We start from the raw sequence: 16,379 nt of genomic DNA on the forward strand, positions 1-16,379 counted from the left end.
TGCCGATATATCGGATTTCCGAGTGTGACTGCATTGGTTAGCTTGCCCATGGAAACCAGTTATAATAGCCACGAATTACGAAACCTAATTCTCTCGTGGTTGCGATTAGATAAGATGGCTGGTAGGATGAGAATGAGAAGGAAGTTTGTGTATGAAAACACGACATGACAACAGCCACGCATAAGTTAGCCCGGTTCAGCTTTCCTCAGCTCCTTCGGCTTGTCGAAATGCCTAGTCCTCGCTCAACACTCCAATGTGACCTTGTGTGTGTAAGATGTAAGCCGTAGTTGCGCCTGGCGTTGTGTAGCTTGAGACTAAGGTTAGCCAAACCTTTCCCCACACGACCCCCGAGCACTGCCATCTAAGCTGACTGCATAGACTATAATGCCCAAGAACAGATCATAGCTTGACAAAATGTCATGGTTACATGGTTGGGCAGATTGAAAGGGCTTCTTAGTTTCTGTAACTCTCAGTTTTCCATGATGTACAATTCTTTCCAAGCCTGATAACTTAACCATCCTGAATATCAAATATTTCTACTCAATGTTCGTTCTTTCTGAACGCATATCTCTCGTACAGCACACAAGCATATAACATTCATCAAACATGTCCCGCCAGCAAGAAAAATATGATCAGCAGCAACCACTCACGGGACCTGACGAGGAATCGATATATGATTCTGAATCAGTCGACACACTGACGCCAATAGACAGGAGACTGCGTCATCGTCCAACTTGGCTATATGTCTCTTTGATGGTGTCTCTGACAGCTGTCGTGTTCATAGCTGTTGGTGGCTTAATCGGACGACAAAGCGTCAATCTGAACAAAACTTGTGCTGCGTACACAACTCAATACTGTGAGTGATGGTCTCTTTGTACCATTGAAGGTCTAATTGCTGATTATCTGAAAGCTCCCGTGCTTCGGAATGTGGACATAAAATACGAAATGACTCCATTCAATGGATCGTTCAAGGCAGAGAACATATATCGGAAAGTAGGCTCTCCAGAAGTGGATGCAGCTTGGGAGGCACTTGGGGTCAATTGTATGTGACTTAACACCGTCAAAGCCGGCCAAGCTAACAGTCACAGCCCGAGCATCGATTATAGATGAGTTCGAAGGCGTAGCCTCGGGGTTGTCAAAACACCACGCGCGTAGAGCGGAGAAATACGGTGGTGGTTACTTTGTCAATGTCGAGGGCATGCACCATTTGCACTGCCTCAATCTTGTCCGTAAAGGAATGTGGTATAACTATGACTATTACAAGAATCTTGGGGAATGGTCTTTCAAGAACGAGGAGAAAATCCTCCAACTTCACGCATCGCACTGCTTGGACGTTATTCGCCAGGTACTCATGTGCAATGTAGATACTGGTGTCCTTGGACAGGTATGGTATGACCCAGATGACGGTGCCAGAACCTTCCCAGACTTCAAAACACAGCACAAGTGTAAGAATTATGATGCCATTGCTCAATGGGCAATTGACCACCAGGCCCCACTGACAGACAGCTTACCAGCGGACTACATGAGAGCCCCTGATGCTGATGATGTATTACCGGCGATACCATAGAGGTTATGGACTTGATTTGGAAGTTGGTTTTGTGTACAAGTAGCGTCTAACATTTGCATTGTTATTAGATGGAGTCTGTCTACGATGACGTCAAATAAATTACGTCTTTGGTCTACAACAAACGCTATTAATGATACGCTCTGGCTTGTGGCATAACGCCTGTGGATTCATTAGCACAGCTTAAATTCAGGCATTGTGATTAACAGCCAGAAAAGGCCCGCCCAGACAGACTAATTAACTGCATCAGCCCTTTGTTTTGCTTCAATCACATATCCATGGTGAAGTGAGTTCGTATTACGTACTCGAGGCTGCTGACGGGAAAATCTACATATCTAACCTAGTATACAAGAGATCGCCGCTCTTATCATATAGCAACACCACCTCAACGCAACCAATAATACACCAACCAGGACAACACCACCTCTAATAGATAGACAACAAATCTAAACTAGAAAGTTTCATTTAGATCCCAAGTAGTACTCACTTCGTCAACTAGATATTAAATGTCGACACCTTCCAACACACCGAGTAAGTTCCCCTCCAGGAGTCCGGTACTGACCATGCTAGCTAGCCCCTCTCATGTGCCTTTACCTGCAACTGTAGCGCCCAGCACTACTGTGCCCTCTACAGCGAATGCTTTTGGCGTGTGAAAGATAGGCCAACTGCTAAGCGCCATATCAGAAGGCTTAGCGCCAGCCTCAACAGGAGAGCACCTACACCGAGTAAAAACCCCATGTTCCCACGACGCATCGGCGGCTCCGTAATTACTCTTCCTGGAGGCGGAACCATGATGTCTGTCTACACAAACCCAGAAGATGTGTTGCGGGCGGAGAAGCAGATGGCGTATAAGAGTCTCTCGCCTGAAGAGAGGCTTGTTCAGGATCGATGGGCCAACCAGAAAGGGTTGGAATTAGCGCCATGTCCAAACAATTTTAACTGGATCAGACACAGGACAGGAAGAGGATACGAATGCAGTGACGGTGTAAGTATATTAACCACATCTGTCGCGATGATTTATTGCCACATATTGAAAAGATGTTACCTGCTGACGACTCAAAGATGCACTATATACCGGACGACCTAGTCGCTGAGGGCATGCCAGGCATGTATACAACAGCAAGACGACCGTCTGATATCATAAATCATTTGGTGCGGCACTCTAACCAGAAAATCCCGAACGATTTCTGTGGTATCGTGAGGCCTGTTTCCCAGTGCCCCATGACTGGGAGATGGGAATACCCGCGTTGGAGCGCCGGTATGGGAGAGCCCTTCATGGAGCCATACTAACGGGCGAGAATGTTTCAGTGTGCCATTAGATAGCACGATAATAGATAGCATAACGATATGAAAAAAAAGTCATGGCATCTGACTATGAGTGAAGATCAAGGGGCGATCTTGATTTTGGGTGTGCAGCTGAGGCCATATGCTCGCTTTGCCAAATCCACTAATATTGGAGTAAAGCCGTCAATAGAATATCATATGCTCAGCTTGAGGTCGTAACGAATTTGCAAAGTCAAACCCACGTGCTAGTTCCCTAACTAAGGTTAATCTTAGAAAGGAGGCATGTCCACTTGAGTACATCTTCATATCAGGCCTCGGAGCTGCACAGCTCCGCCAGACTGTTTCTTGGAGACTACAACTTTTGGGAGGGTATGTAACTTAAGACATACTGACTCAGGTATTTACTTTTTATTTTATTTTTATTCATCCCTTTTTCTTTTGACTCTTACCTACATGGTCAGGTTGATGCCGTTTCTCGGTCGCAGCCGAAGCTCACCGTCCCGAAATCGTGGTTCACTACACCCCTGCCGGAGCAGCTCTCCACTTCCAAGCTTCAGGGGACACCACGGTGAATGACCTCTTCCGGCCGCGCAATTTCCGAGCTTCTGTTCCTCCACAAACCATGGCCGGAATACCTCGCACGTGTTTCTCTACCGCTGTCGAGGCTCGAAAACCACTTCGTCAGGGCCATATTAGCTGATGCGCCCGAGCAGGGGTTTTTCCATCTCCAATGATCAATACCATTTGCTCGGTTATCTTGCCGAACGTAACTAGTCTAGGTACGCCTTTCACCCTGTGCTCACTCGCCCACGTGCAGGCCGGCCCTGCTCGGTGATGTATTCGTACCGAGCGATGTTACCGTGACCGGCGATCTGGCCAGGGTGTAAGTAGTGTATAAGATGGCCTCAGTCGCGTCAAGCTTCGGTGCGTCAGTCCTGTAGCTCAGCTGTGGTTCTCTTTGGTGGCCCAAGGTTATTGTTTCCGTTGTTCCTTACCGCCAATCGTTACGATGGCTTCTCAGCTCCTTGTGGGTCTATCGTTAGCAGCCGTCGGAGTCTCCGCGGTTGGACAAATACTCGCACCCACCCAGGATATCAACTTTCCGGCGAGCGAAACGGCTACCGACCCGTTGAAATGGCTGGGAGCTAACGGGCCATGGTACGCTGGACCTGATGTTCACGGAATATCCTCCGATATCCCGGAGAATTGCTATGTGGACCAAGCCGCCTATGTCCTCCGACACGGCTCCAGATATCCGGATTCGGGGGCATATGCTGGTTGGGTCTCTATGCAGGAGCGCGTAAGTCTTCCGGGGATGCGACCTTCAACCTCTGTGGTTTAACCGACCGACAGTTCTCTGCTGGAAATATCACAGCTACTGGCAGCCTGTCGTTTTTGCCGACATGGCAGACAGTCTTGACAAACCCTGCGGTTCAAATAGCCATGTTGAACCCAACAGGCTCAAAGGAGGTCCACGACCTTGGGTATCAGCTTCGCACCAGGTGAGAAAGCAGTCACGTTGCGTGCCTCAACAATAGCTGATCCGTTTAGATATCCCGATCTGTACCAGGATGGAGATGAGTTCGTCGTGTGGGCAAACAACTACACACGCGTTCTACAAACCGCGAAAACTTTCGTGCAGGGTTATCTTGGCTTCAACGCTGCGGCCAATGGCAGTGTCATTTCGGTGACCAGCAAGGGATTTTCTCAAGCCATTGGTGACTCGCTCGCACCTTCGGATATGTGTCCCAACTTCGCCGATGCTTCGGGAGGAACCAATAAGACTACATGGGACAATCTCTACATTCCCCCAATCCAAGAGAGGTTGCAAACTCTCATACGAGGCAATCTCACCTTGACCGCCAGCGATATAGACCAGATTCCGTACCTGTGCGGCTTCGAATCACACATCACTGGGAAGCTATCTCCTTGGTGTGACGTCTTCACAGACGAGGAGCTCAAGCAGTACGAATATTCAAACGACCTTCGTTACTACTACGGAATAGGGCCCGGGACAGATTTGCCCAAGAAAATGATGACGCCGTTCTTGAATGCGCTGGTTAGCCTTTTCGTGCAAGGACCTACCATTACTGGTACTCAGACCGACGGCTCAAGCTTCCAGTTGCCCAAGCTTATAATGTCGTTCCTGAACGACGGGCAGCTTACCGAGCTAGTCACAGCAAGCGGAGTGTTCGACGAACAGGAGCCGCTCTCCGCAACTGAGAAGGACGACGACAGGTTATGGATTGGGTCGCACTACGTGAGCATGAGAGGCACCATCGCGTTCGAGCGGCTGAACTGTATCGTCTCCGGGACTGGTGGGTCGGGCAACTATTCTGTGTCGGCGCACTACCCGAACGCAACCGGTACTTCAACGTCGACCAAGGACTCCTGCAACAGAAAGACAACGTCGACGGCCTCGGGTTCTTTCTCCACTGTGACTGCGGCGGCCAGCTACCCAACATTGCACCGGCGGCAGGAGACGACGAATGCTACATATGTGCGTATTCGTCTCAACGACGCGGTCTATCCGGTGCCGTCGTGCAAGAACGGACCCGGATCATCTTGCCTGTTGAGTGACTATGCCAAATATGTCGGGGAAAAGTACGCGGCGGAAGGTGATTGGCTTGTCAACTGTAATGTCACGGATACAGCTGCGCCGACCAAGGTCAAGGGTGCCAGTTTCTTTACTGATCTGAGCAGCCCCTGGTTAAAAAGAGTTGCACCTTATTAGAGAGCGGTGGATTGCTATACATGACTTGATATTCTCGTGTTGATAGTTTACTCGATAACATATGTAGTACTCCCAAGTACGCTCTGAATAAATACCCAGCTTCTGGCTTGCACTGCATGCGACTTGCCCGGATATCTTGCGCATGACCCCATTTGCATGAGCCGGCATTTCATCAGTTATACCGGCCGAAGACATATACGTACGTGGGTAGTCAGACTGACAGATGGTATCGTCCCAGGTCTGAAGACAAACGAGAAAGCCCCGGATGCTAAACGTGAATGAAACAAACTGAACAAATGCGGTACAGTAATTGCCGTTGCGACCGGCCAGCGCGGGCTACTGCAGGCTCTCTCTACTGTAAGCTCGGGGGGAGGGAGGGGTTTAGCGCTAGGGGTCATTCCTGTAGGGGGGGGGGGGATCTCCCTGTAGGCCCGCCAACATTGAAGCTCCGTTGGCTTCAACCCCGGATTGGCTAATGCTTGATTCAGTCACGTAACCTCAACCACAGTCACATACCAGCACGCTGTCCAAGGACACGACGACACAATTGTTCGAGGTCGGCGATACCTCTGGCCCATCTACCGATTTGCGCATATCTAGAGATCGGAGGTCAGAGATCAGATCTCAGGACCTGGCGGCCGAGGCCCCCCGCGAGAGCATCGCCCCAAGCTTGTGCCTGATGCAGATGCAGATGCAGCGCCGCAACTGCAGACATGGCAAACCCGTACGGAGGGTCATACCGCAACGGCGACAGTAATGGATATCCCGGCTCCTACGGCCGACAAGCGCGCCGGCCACCTCAACAACAGGAGGGCGACCACGATCCCTTCGCCAACGACGGCTACAAGAGCGAGGGCTACACGAGCGACCGATATGCCACTCCTCCACAGCAGATCAACGCAAGACGACCGCCGCCCCGGACCGGTGGATATGGCGGCCCTGGAGTAGCCGGCAGTAGCTATGGAAGCTCTTCGGCCACGAGGTTGCAGCGGGCGCAAGAGTCGAGCGCTGAGCGCAGGATAGCAGAAGTACTGGAACACGTCAAGGAGGACTGGCCGGCTCTGTGCGAACCCGACTGCATACCTGCCTCGCTCGCCCTGCAGCTTCTTGACAACAGCTCGGTCGGCAGGGCCCACGAATATCCAAAGTTTCAAGAAATGCATCAATACCTGCAAGACTCGTTGAAGGGAATCGTGCACGAGCACCATCAGGGGTTCAACAGCTCCATCGGTACCTTCCACAAGATCCAGGGCAGCATACAGGCCTCGCAGAAGCGCGTGCGCACGCTGAAGGACTCGCTGGTCGCTTCCCGAGGCACTCTTGGCACAACTGATCCTGAGCTCAAGAAGATGTACAAGACCTCGCAGACGTACGACGAGGTGCTGCAGATACTCAATGAGCTGGAGGACCTCCGGACGGTGCCCGATCAGTTGGAAGCACGGATATCCGAGAAGCGATTTCTTACCGCTGTCGAAGTGCTACAAAATGCTCTGCGCAAGCTAAGAAAGCCCGAATTGGATGACATAGGAGCCCTGAGCGACTTGAGGAGCTATCTTGCTAACCAGGAAACCGCTTTGATGGATATCTTGGTCGAGGAGCTCCACGAGCATCTATACCTCAAATCGCCCTACTGTCAAGAGCGGTGGCAAAGCCTGTCCAAAAACCATCGTACCTTCAACAGCGCCGGCGAACAGGATGCCATCACTCCTTTCCATTATGTGCTGGACTCAATAGAAACAAGCACCCCGCTGGCTGAGGATCCCGCCAAAAATCCCGAGGCTGATACGTTTTGGTATGTGCAGCTTTTGGTAGAGTCTCTGAACAGACTCGGACGGCTCGAAGGAGCCGTGGACACTCTGAAGCAGAGACTCCCCGTGGAACTATTCTCGATCGTGAACGAGACAATCAATGAGGTAGACCAAAGGCATCCAAGCTCTCTGCGCGGCGGATCCTCCAATGCCGAGGGTCTGCACATATATGGCAGCCGCGAAACCCAACTACGCGCTGATGTCATCTATGACCTCCTTTGGAGCCTGTTTGGCAAATTTGAGGCTATTGCCGAAGGACACCGAATCTTCCACGAATCCATCAAGGCACTCATCAAGCGGGAGGGCGCTGGGAACAACAGCTCCTTGCTGGGTAGCTTCAAAGAGCTTTGGAATCTCTATCAGAATGAGATCCGCTCGCTATTACACAATTACGTAACTACTGACGCCGACGTTTACCATTTCAACACTTCGCCAAAACTAGGCGGAAACACCAACGGTAACAAGAGCATTGGCAGAGAAAACATGTTCAAGTTCTCCGAAGCAGATCCTAAATCCGTCGAAATAACAGCCGAATACGAGGCACTAGATGGCATCATCCAAGCCGCAGTGCCCGGCCTCACATCTGGCTCTCGGAAAACGAAGGACTCGGACAAAAAGGCGGGGAGAGACCAGAGAAGAAATGCGAACCTCGGAGCTTTTGAAAATAGGCAGGGTCCCGGATCATATAAGTCATTGGTGGAGCCCAGTGTTTTCAATATGAGCCTCCTGTTGCCGCCGACATTGGTATTCCTACAGAGGCTTAAGATCATCGTGCCACCGGGTTCAGATTTGGCGGCAAGCGCTTTGACATCGTTCCTCGATAACTTCTTGGTCAATGTCTTCCAGCCGCAGCTAGACGAGACTTTGGCCAAGCTTGCCGATAACATCTTTGCGGAAGCAAATACATTCCAGCAGGATCCCGACTGGAGCGCCGTATCTCGAAGACCTATCTTCAGAGGAACGACACAGTTCTTCACCGTCGTCACAGCCTTCTGTCAAATGCTCGGAACGATTCCTCACGATCAAGCGCTGAGTTCGCTGATCCTCTCGCAGATGAACCGATACTACGAGCGCTGCTTGACATGGTTCAGATCACTGGTGGCGAAGGCTCAGGAGGTGGCTACCGCTGCTCAGGAACTGCGCTTCTCCGCCGAGCTTGCCACCACCGATGGGGATCTTCAAGAGACCATCAAGAAGCTTTGGACTTCGGAAACACCCGACCATGAGTTGATCGAGAAAGAGGTCGCCCTTTTGATTATGCAAACAAACGAGCGACCTCTGGGCCCCAGCGACATTATTCAGGATCGTGATGTCATATCATCACTTTGCCTCTTGTATACAAGCATGAAGTGGCTTACCGTCAAGGTCACGACCTTGAGACACATTACACGGTCCGAAACCGATTCTTCACGACCAACTCTGCCCAAAGACCAGAACCGGCGGTGGACTCTACTCAATGATCCAAGCAAGGCGGGTGGCGAGCAGAACGGGCCTGTGTATCTACCAATGACACAGGAAACAGTACAGTAAGTGATCTGCGCAACCCGAAATACAGGTTTCAACACAAACCAAAACTCACACGATGACAGGTCTTTCGACAGCATAGTATCGTCTTATGAAGAACTCGCCGGCACTGTGCTCCTGACTCTGCACGCGGAGATTCGCTGCCGTACAATTCACTCACTTGCGGCGACCTTGTCGCCCTCGACAGCGCCGTATGTGCTACCTCTCGACCAAGAAATCAAAGAGCCCGACCAGACCATCCTATCCCTCAACACCGAGCTTGTCGCCTACGACGAGACCGTGGTACGCTTCCTCCGGGCGCACGAGATCAGCTTTATCCGCACGGGTCTGGGACTTCTCGTCGACAGCTACCTGGTCGGAAACGCGCTGCAGACCCAGCCCATGAACGCGAGCGGCTGCAACCGCATGAAGCTGAACATCCTGGTCCTCCAGCAGAACCTCAAGAACATCGAGGCCGGCATCGACCTCGCCCGCGCCGCCAACTACTACTCCCTCTTCGAGGCCGGGCCGGACGGCATCGTGGCCAAGGCCAAGGCGGACAACGAGAAGGACCGCGACGCGGTGCCCGGCGAGGAGAGGTTCAGCTACGACGAGCTCAAGGCCCTCGTCGAGCTCTGCTACAGCGAGCAGCTCGCCAACCCGGAGAGGGGCATCGCCGCCGCCGCCAAGAGGCAGATGGGGGAGAAGAATCTCGCGCTGAGCGAGTACTTGTGGCAGAGCTAGGTTTAGCATGTCCATGACACCCTCTGCTGCTGTTGAGGTCGCTGAGGCGTTGAAAGCGGAAGGCCCAACCCGGGGTCTATATCGCCCCCGTCTCAAGCCCTACTGAGAAGAAGGGGGGGGGGGAGGGGGAGAAAACCCGATGAGGAAAATGCCTGACGACGCATCGGAAATGTGAGAGGACTCCTGTCGCCGGCCGTATTGTCGTGTATATCTAGTACGTTTCCCAATAATCGCATCATGATGAACTCGAATCGAGACTTTCCAGCCGTGCCATGTCTGACCTTGCCGCTGCCATGTATACACAAATCACGGTCATGTGGAGATTTATCCTTTCGGTCACAATGGGCAAAAGGCTCATCAGAAGACTTGAATGAAGATCGTGAAACCCCCCCTTCGCCCCAACACAAAATCTTCGAGAGATACAGAAGCTCCCTCATCTATGGCAGCTCTACAGGCTCCAAAAGGGAATGCCATGTCATAAACGCACGGCTCACGGTCAAGGCTACGGGCGCCTGGTCAGGATCTCGAGAGGGAATTAAAATAATGATTTCATGTGATTGAAACTCGAGTGCTTGCTTGCATGTGACGACCCTCATGCTGATATCTGTGCTGTACCAAGAACAAACCCTGCTCGTCAGTTTATCTTCGTATTGTACACCTTGCCCCACCGCAGGCTCCGCAACAAGCTCAAGAGTGTGACTGACGACGTCCGCAGACTCTGGCCCATGATGCCTGTACGCAACCCACCGCCCTTATCGTGCCTCGTTTCCTCGGATCTACCTGCCCCGTTTCGGGATCTTCGATTCCGCTTCTCCCCCCTTCCCTCCGCCCCGTCTTCGGCAACAAAAAGCAGAAAGCAAAGAAAGAAAAAGGAAAAACGCCTCCCCCCTCACAATGCCAGGTTGTAGCTGTACTCGTCCTCCATGTTCTGGCTGACCCAGAGCACGACGCTACTGAGCCCTACGAGGCCGTTGGCGACAACGTTCTCGACGCCCATGCCGAGGGCGGGCCACTCGACGCCGGGGACGACGAACTTGAGGACGAAGACGGTGACGCCGCCGGCCATGCCGCCGGCGAGGGCGGCGAAGCCGAGGAACAGGACGACGCGGGCCTTCCAGGCGACGCCGGACCCGGAGTAGGAGAAGGAGTCGCTCGACAGCCGCGACTTCTCCACCGAGTTGATGATCAGCATGCCCAGGGCGGAGAAGATGAGAGGCAGCCAGTCCACGAAGGTGACGTGCACGTCGGAGCCGTTGTTGCCGGACTTGGACCAGACGGCCGAGTCGAGGAGGACGTAGAAGGCGAGGGAGAACTGGGACAAGGCGAGCCGGGGATTAGCATTCTTGCGTTCATGGCCACGGCACGCCCGCGCTGCATATATGTCTGCGTGCGTTTGCATGAGAGAGAGAGGGAGAACTCACCAGGGCACCGGCACTGTAGACGCCGCCATTGCGCACCCAGGCGCTGTTAAGCCATTCGGGCCTGCTGAACTTCCAGAGGCGGTCCTCCTCCATTGCGTGTGTGCGTGTGCGCGTGTGGAATGCCTATCCGAGATGCGATGCAGCGGGGGAGTATTTCGTCGACGACAAGGCGCGACGTACGAAAACAACTCTATCTCGATGCGCGCTTGGCAGGAGCTCGAGCTTTGCTTTGGTGTGGTTGATTCCTTCTCCGGCTAGCTAGCGAGGAAGGGGGTTTGCCGCGGGGTGTGAGTTGCTAGTGTGAAGTTGCCGCCTCCGTCTTTGTCTTCGTCTTCGTCTTCGTCGTCAAGAGGTTTCCGTAGGTATTCCGGGGTCGGGAAGCAGGCTGAAGCTCTAGAATAGCTGTTCCTTTCGCACTTTGGACGTTGAGGCTGATGACGACTCCGGCCTTGGCACGCTAAGGCAGAGGCAGCCGAGAATCACGTGGAGCCAGTGCACAAATACACGGACCCTGTGCCTTTATGCAAACATAGGGACCAGCTCCTCGACACCCGACTAATAGCAGCGATTGATTCAAAATGGCCACATGGGCTCAGGGTCATGGCTTGTCAGGAAGTGAGTTTGTATATTCGCCATCCAGAACTTGGTCTCTTCATGTTCGGTATCTCGAGCTGGAGCACGAGCCAATTCGTTCTGACTTCCCCAACCCAATTTCTCAACATACATACAGAATAGGATTATCCAGAGGACTTATACCGAATGACGGGACCGGACTTAGGTAGTCACCTCAAATTCGAATTGAGCCAGCCGACTGAAATAGAGCCTGTCCTGCCTGGTAGGAGGGTGGTAAAAGTCTATCCCGACTTGAAGTCCTGGGCTCCGTCCGACGGCACATGTCAATTGCGACATGTGTACACAACGGAACAGGCTATAGAACGGGCAGTAGGGGACTCAAGTTGATATCATAAAAAACTGCAATGTGCCTTTGACGCCAAGCGCAGTTTCAAGACGCTCTCACACCTCGCGTGTTCATGTTCTCTCCTACGCCTCTCTCGTCGACTTGTATGATACCGCTTTTTCGTCCTCTTGTTGTTGACGTGTCTGCAGATGACGAATGCACTCATCAGATTCAGATTCATATGCCTCGCCTCAATTTTTTTTTCTATTCTCTACCTGCTTGTTCCTTTCATTCTTTCTTGCTTTGCAGCACAAATATACTCCTTTTCCAACGATGCTGCCTCCGCCTTGGCCCATGACTTCATGAAGACTGCAGCAGGTGCCAGAGAGTTTCTCCGTCTGATGATAGAGTTCTAGGTCTAGGAGGTCCCAACAACCACTAGAGTCTCCCGGGAAAACTGTCCTTCTGGTTTCAACAGTGTTCATACCTTGGTTGCGCTCCCAGTCACCCGGCTTCATGACTTGACTTGTACAATTAGCTTTACTCTGCTCCTTTTTTTGGAACTACCTCCGTCCTACCGAGCTGTGTCATGTCCACCCCATAACGGCGGAGACCAAGCATGCTCGGCTCCTATCCGGAGCTCATCACCGGAAACAAAACGCGGTCCTCCGCCCCTGCACAGCTCTTGGCTCAAGGACCTGCTTTGGGTTGGTTTACTTTACGAACGGATCTTTTCGATGATGAAGATCTCGGAACAGAGCTAACGCTCCTAAATATACTCACCGTTTGCGTAGACCCTCGCAGTGTTTCTCTAGCATGCCGCAGTTGGCTCCATTGCCGGCCCGATTCCACGACTACACGACTGGGGGGCAAGCACAGGCTCGAAGCAGCTTGGTCGGGTCCAAATACAATCGCCAGGTGGTCTCTGGACAGATCATGACGTGGGGGTGGTTGGCACGTAGGCACTCCCGTGTCGGCAACGACATTGAAATATACTAACCGGGCAGCAGACATGCGTTAGCTCATGTGTTCTGCCTAGGTCTTTTGCAGTATAGTGTTCCGAGGATTGCGAGCAGGACCGTCAGGGTAAGATACAGAATGATGACAAACGACGGTCAAGCAAAAGCTCTGTGTGACATGAGAAATCTCCCAAGTCGTGCATCTACAATTGGTTGGCCAATCACACCGCGTTTGAACCAGTCTGTTTCGTTTTTAAAATCTTTGTATATTGCTGGATGGCAGAACAAGTCCTCCACATCCACTATATCCTGTGAGGTCTCATGTGGAAAAAAATAAATTTGTATTGTCGACTCTGAAGCCTCCTCATACCTGTCCCTTTTCCGCGGCATCCCTCCGTGATGGATCTCCTTTAATGTACCACTCTACGTCTCGCAGCCTAGCCAAGACTATATACTACCGCTTCAACGCCTGTGTATAAGCTCAATTACTCCCTAAACGCCACTACGATGTATACCATAACTCATTCGCTCCAAATTCATTGCCTGGTGATACAGCCCCACGCACAGTATCGTGGCTATCAAACGACTCTTTGTTCGGTATCGTACTGAACATTTGGCGCATTGCTCGGGCTGCCCTCAAACGAAACATGCCAAATCGGCGTGCTATGCGCTGCGTCATAATGCTGCGCGATCCCTTCTGAGCAGGTATGCGACCGCGAATAAAACAAGTATTAGTACAAGAACAGAAATCAATCCTTGATGCTCTATGCTTCCAAAACACTGTCGACGGGCATTGCGAATTATGGCCATGTGCAGCAGCAGTACCCTCCAAAGCGTTGACATGAAATCTTCAGTGACTGCGTATAAGGAGCGCGTCTAATGTGAATTAATCAGAAAAAATGCCCATTTTCAAGAATGTGACCAATATAGCTGGCGACTGGCTTTGGCCGCGGAGCCCCCCTACTGATGGATCTTTGCCCTTTTTTCTTTTTTTTTCTTTTTCCGTCCGGCATGTCCGGTATACTAGATCTCGATTGTCTTCATGCCTTCTTCGACCTCGTCTGTAGCCGTGCCACTCAGTGCGGCGGCATCGGCCTTGACGTTTTCCTTGCCTTTGCCATTAGCATCACCATTCGGAAGCTTACCCGTTGGTGAAGACTTGGCCTCTTCGCTGGGGCGCGGGGTCTCGATTTCGACAAGCTTGTTGGCTGGGAGTCCAGATGTGTCCAGTGGTGCCGCGGTCAAGGCGGATGTCGTCAACTCCTCGGTGACCCTAGCCAGCGGACTTGACTTGCCGTAGCCTGGTCGGATGGGGCTGGTGAGTGGTGAGGGGCTGCTGAGCCTCTGCAGAGTCCTGCCGCGAGCCTCCCCATTGACATTTGCGTCAACGGGACCAGCGTACGGGGAGCTCGTAGGGGAGGCAGCTCCTCGAGGGCCAACTGATCTTCTCTTAGCGGCAGCCTTGGCACCGCGGCCGTTCTTCTGATCCATTCTCCATCTCAAGATGTCGAAATAAGCCGGCTCGACGCGGCTTGTGTTAAATTCACGCAGCTTCAGCTCATTCGAGTCCTCGTCAATATACCACCTGCCGCTGTTCAAGTCGTCTGCCACGATGGCGATAAAGTGGGCCCACGAACGAGCGACAACATATTTGATGTCGTAGTCGCGGCCAAACAGGATTATCTGGCCCCATGTGCCGGACGGGCCAGGTGCGAGGTCGACTGCCAGATTGTTGCCGCCCCAGTCCCGTACCAGCGGAATCCACGCAGGGTGGGCGTAAACCCTCTGGACAGCACCTGCGGGGACCGAGTCTTGTTTGGACATGAGATCTTGTCTCCAGGTCGAACTCTGGCTGCCCGAGGGAGAGCCGGGGGTGGATTTCGACGACGAAGCCTGGTTGCTGCCACCAAATGCCTTGGAAGGAACAGCAGGTTTGACGACCTGCGTCTCAAGCAAGTATTCCTGGTTCACCCTCAACCATTGGTCCCTCTCCTGGACGATCTCCTCACAGTCCAAAAGCATGGAGCCGAAAACGATGCCTGTCGGGGTGCCACCTCGCTCCTGGCCATCGTGGACCATCAGAGAGTCCCTAACATCCTGAGGCAAGGAGCAGTCCAGTTGGTGTTCTAATTCGTTCATGTCATTGTTGGTAGCGCCCTCGCAGAGTTGGTCCCACAGTTCGGGGTAGTTTTCCTCGGCCCAGTTGTCGATGCGCTTCCACGAGTGGCTGACGGGAGGGGCAGGAGGACCGTCTGCGAAGGATTGCATGGGGATCTCTCCTGGGCTGCTAATGGTCTCGAAGCCATCGTTTCCGGAGTTTTGTTGTTTCGCGTTCAGTGACCGCAAGCCGGGTGAGTATGGGCCGCCAGGACTCGCCAGCGGAGAGGGCATGCCTGCGCCCATGTAGGATGTGCTTGTATCGATTGTCGATAACCGTCCCGTCTCGTCGCCAAAGTAGGGGGATGAAACGTCGGCGCGGGACTCGGAAGCTGTTGCAACGGACGTGAGGGTGGATTGCCTGTTCAGAGGCATATGTCTTCCCGAGCGGTATGGCGAGTCGTAGCTGGAGTCTATGGCGGGGGAACCAACGCATGTCAGCACAAAGTGCAAGTGCATGAAAAGACAAAGGACTGGAGGGAGGGGGGAGGGATGTACTCACGCCTATCATAACTGGTCATGGTGTGCCAGAAGGACTTGAAAACGGATCCTATACTGCAGTCGAACTCAAGTCAGTGCCTCGTGCCGGCATAGCTGGGGACGGGAGTCAACTTACGAATCAGCCATGGTGGGCAAGTCGAGCTGCACCCGTCGGATATGGGAGCTGCTGTTCTCGAAAGGGAGATGCCCAGCGCAGTCTCACCTCGGAGAAGCGGGCGGTGGATGGTTTGGGAAATGGAAGCAGGTCGCAAGTAACGAATGTAACAAAGACTGGGTTGGCGCTCAAAACACAAGTCCTCTTTGTTGACCGAACCGTGTTGTATCGTCGCAAGGTCTTGGTGGTGGGTTGGCAGTCGCCAAGACGTGGGTGTTGCTCAATAGATAGAAAGGGGGTGGGTGATGTGTTAGTCAAGGGCGTTGCGCTGCGTTACGTTACGGACAGAACTGAGGAGCGAGCGCCGGTTACTGAGTGCTGTCGATGCAACGAATGTGACGGTCTTCTTCTTTTTTCTCTCTCTCTCTCTCTCTCCTTTCCTTTCCTTTCCTGTCCTTTCCTTTTCCTTTTCCCTTCCCCCAGAACGAGAACGAGCGAGGATGCAATCGAAAGAAACAAGAACGATGCGATAGAGCAGAAGCAGAAGAAGGAAAAGAAGAAGAATCGTTGGCGGGAGCCCCTGCTATCAATCAATGCCTTTGTGTCTTTTTTTCAGGATGACCCAGTTGTGAAAATGAAGTGACGGTCCGGCAGAGCTTCTGCTTCTAGCAAGGGAAAATGAGTCGAATCAGAACCAGAATCTAGAAATGGG

The 16,379-nt window shown here is 52.5% G+C and overlaps 6 protein-coding genes across 6 annotated transcripts; 4 read left to right on the forward strand and 2 right to left on the reverse strand.

Annotated features, from left to right (window-relative positions):
* The first annotated feature begins 326 nt into the window (after positions 1-326).
* On the forward strand, positions 327-1,758 carry BKA67DRAFT_350226 (uncharacterized protein). The gene is made up of 3 exons (XM_046096357.1): positions 327-856; positions 911-1,042; positions 1,089-1,758. The coding sequence occupies exons 1-3, from the start codon at positions 607-609 to the stop codon at positions 1,565-1,567; spliced, it is 861 nt and encodes a 286-aa protein (XP_045956475.1). The 5' UTR covers positions 327-606; the 3' UTR covers positions 1,568-1,758.
* Positions 1,759-2,302: 544 nt separating this feature from the next.
* BKA67DRAFT_693384 (uncharacterized protein) lies at positions 2,303-3,030 on the forward strand. Its single transcript, XM_046109246.1, has 2 exons — positions 2,303-2,549; positions 2,627-3,030. Exons 1-2 carry the CDS (start codon positions 2,355-2,357, stop codon positions 2,852-2,854), a joined length of 423 nt encoding a protein of 140 aa, XP_045956476.1. The 5' UTR covers positions 2,303-2,354; the 3' UTR covers positions 2,855-3,030.
* Positions 3,031-3,857: 827 nt separating this feature from the next.
* Positions 3,858-5,582, forward strand: BKA67DRAFT_660963 (histidine acid phosphatase; the record flags this gene model as incomplete). The annotated part of the gene is made up of 3 exons (XM_046107729.1): positions 3,858-4,148; positions 4,202-4,350; positions 4,400-5,582. The coding sequence occupies 3 exons, from the start codon at positions 3,858-3,860 to the stop codon at positions 5,580-5,582; spliced, it is 1,623 nt and encodes a 540-aa protein (XP_045956477.1).
* Positions 5,583-6,295: 713 nt separating this feature from the next.
* Positions 6,296-9,637, forward strand: BKA67DRAFT_520918 (Sec8 exocyst complex component-specific domain-containing protein; the record flags this gene model as incomplete). The annotated part of the gene is made up of 2 exons (XM_046098223.1): positions 6,296-8,916; positions 8,980-9,637. 2 exons carry the CDS (start codon positions 6,296-6,298, stop codon positions 9,635-9,637), a joined length of 3,279 nt encoding a protein of 1,092 aa, XP_045956478.1.
* A 535-nt stretch (positions 9,638-10,172) lies between these two features.
* Positions 10,173-11,541, reverse strand: BKA67DRAFT_573297 (uncharacterized protein). The gene is made up of 2 exons (XM_046103341.1): positions 11,059-11,541; positions 10,173-10,949 (listed from the first exon to the last, which is right to left on the reverse strand). Exons 1-2 carry the CDS (start codon positions 11,149-11,151, stop codon positions 10,527-10,529), a joined length of 516 nt encoding a protein of 171 aa, XP_045956479.1. The 5' UTR covers positions 11,152-11,541; the 3' UTR covers positions 10,173-10,526.
* Positions 11,542-13,938: 2,397 nt separating this feature from the next.
* On the reverse strand, positions 13,939-15,699 carry BKA67DRAFT_660966 (glucan synthesis regulatory protein; the record flags this gene model as incomplete). Its single annotated transcript, XM_046107730.1, has 3 exons — positions 13,939-15,485; positions 15,575-15,627; positions 15,689-15,699. 3 exons carry the CDS (start codon positions 15,697-15,699, stop codon positions 13,939-13,941), a joined length of 1,611 nt encoding a protein of 536 aa, XP_045956480.1.
* Between the last annotated feature and the right edge of the window lie 680 nt (positions 15,700-16,379).

Source organism: Truncatella angustata, assembly GCF_020726525.1.
Source record: "Truncatella angustata strain MPI-SDFR-AT-0073 chromosome Unknown BKA67scaffold_6, whole genome shotgun sequence".
NCBI lineage: Eukaryota > Fungi > Ascomycota > Sordariomycetes > Amphisphaeriales > Sporocadaceae > Truncatella > Truncatella angustata.

Bases quoted from the DNA above. Each gene is read 5' to 3' on its own strand.
- BKA67DRAFT_350226 (XM_046096357.1), top strand. From the start codon at position 607: ATGTCCCGCCAGCAAGAAAAATATGATCAGCAGCAACCACTCACGGGA. The intron at 857-910 runs GTGAGTGATGGT...ATTATCTGAAAG, and splicing joins TGCGTACACAACTCAATACT to CTCCCGTGCTTCGGAATGTG. The intron at 1,043-1,088 runs GTATGTGACTTA...TAACAGTCACAG, and splicing joins GGAGGCACTTGGGGTCAATT to CCCGAGCATCGATTATAGAT.
- BKA67DRAFT_693384 (XM_046109246.1), top strand. From the start codon at position 2,355: ATGATGTCTGTCTACACAAACCCAGAAGATGTGTTGCGGGCGGAGAAG. The intron at 2,550-2,626 runs GTAAGTATATTA...GACGACTCAAAG, and splicing joins GATACGAATGCAGTGACGGT to ATGCACTATATACCGGACGA.
- BKA67DRAFT_573297 (XM_046103341.1), bottom strand. From the start codon at position 11,151: ATGGAGGAGGACCGCCTCTGGAAGTTCAGCAGGCCCGAATGGCTTAAC. The intron at 10,950-11,058 runs GTGAGTTCTCCC...GCCTTGTCCCAG, and splicing joins TCTACAGTGCCGGTGCCCTG to TTCTCCCTCGCCTTCTACGT.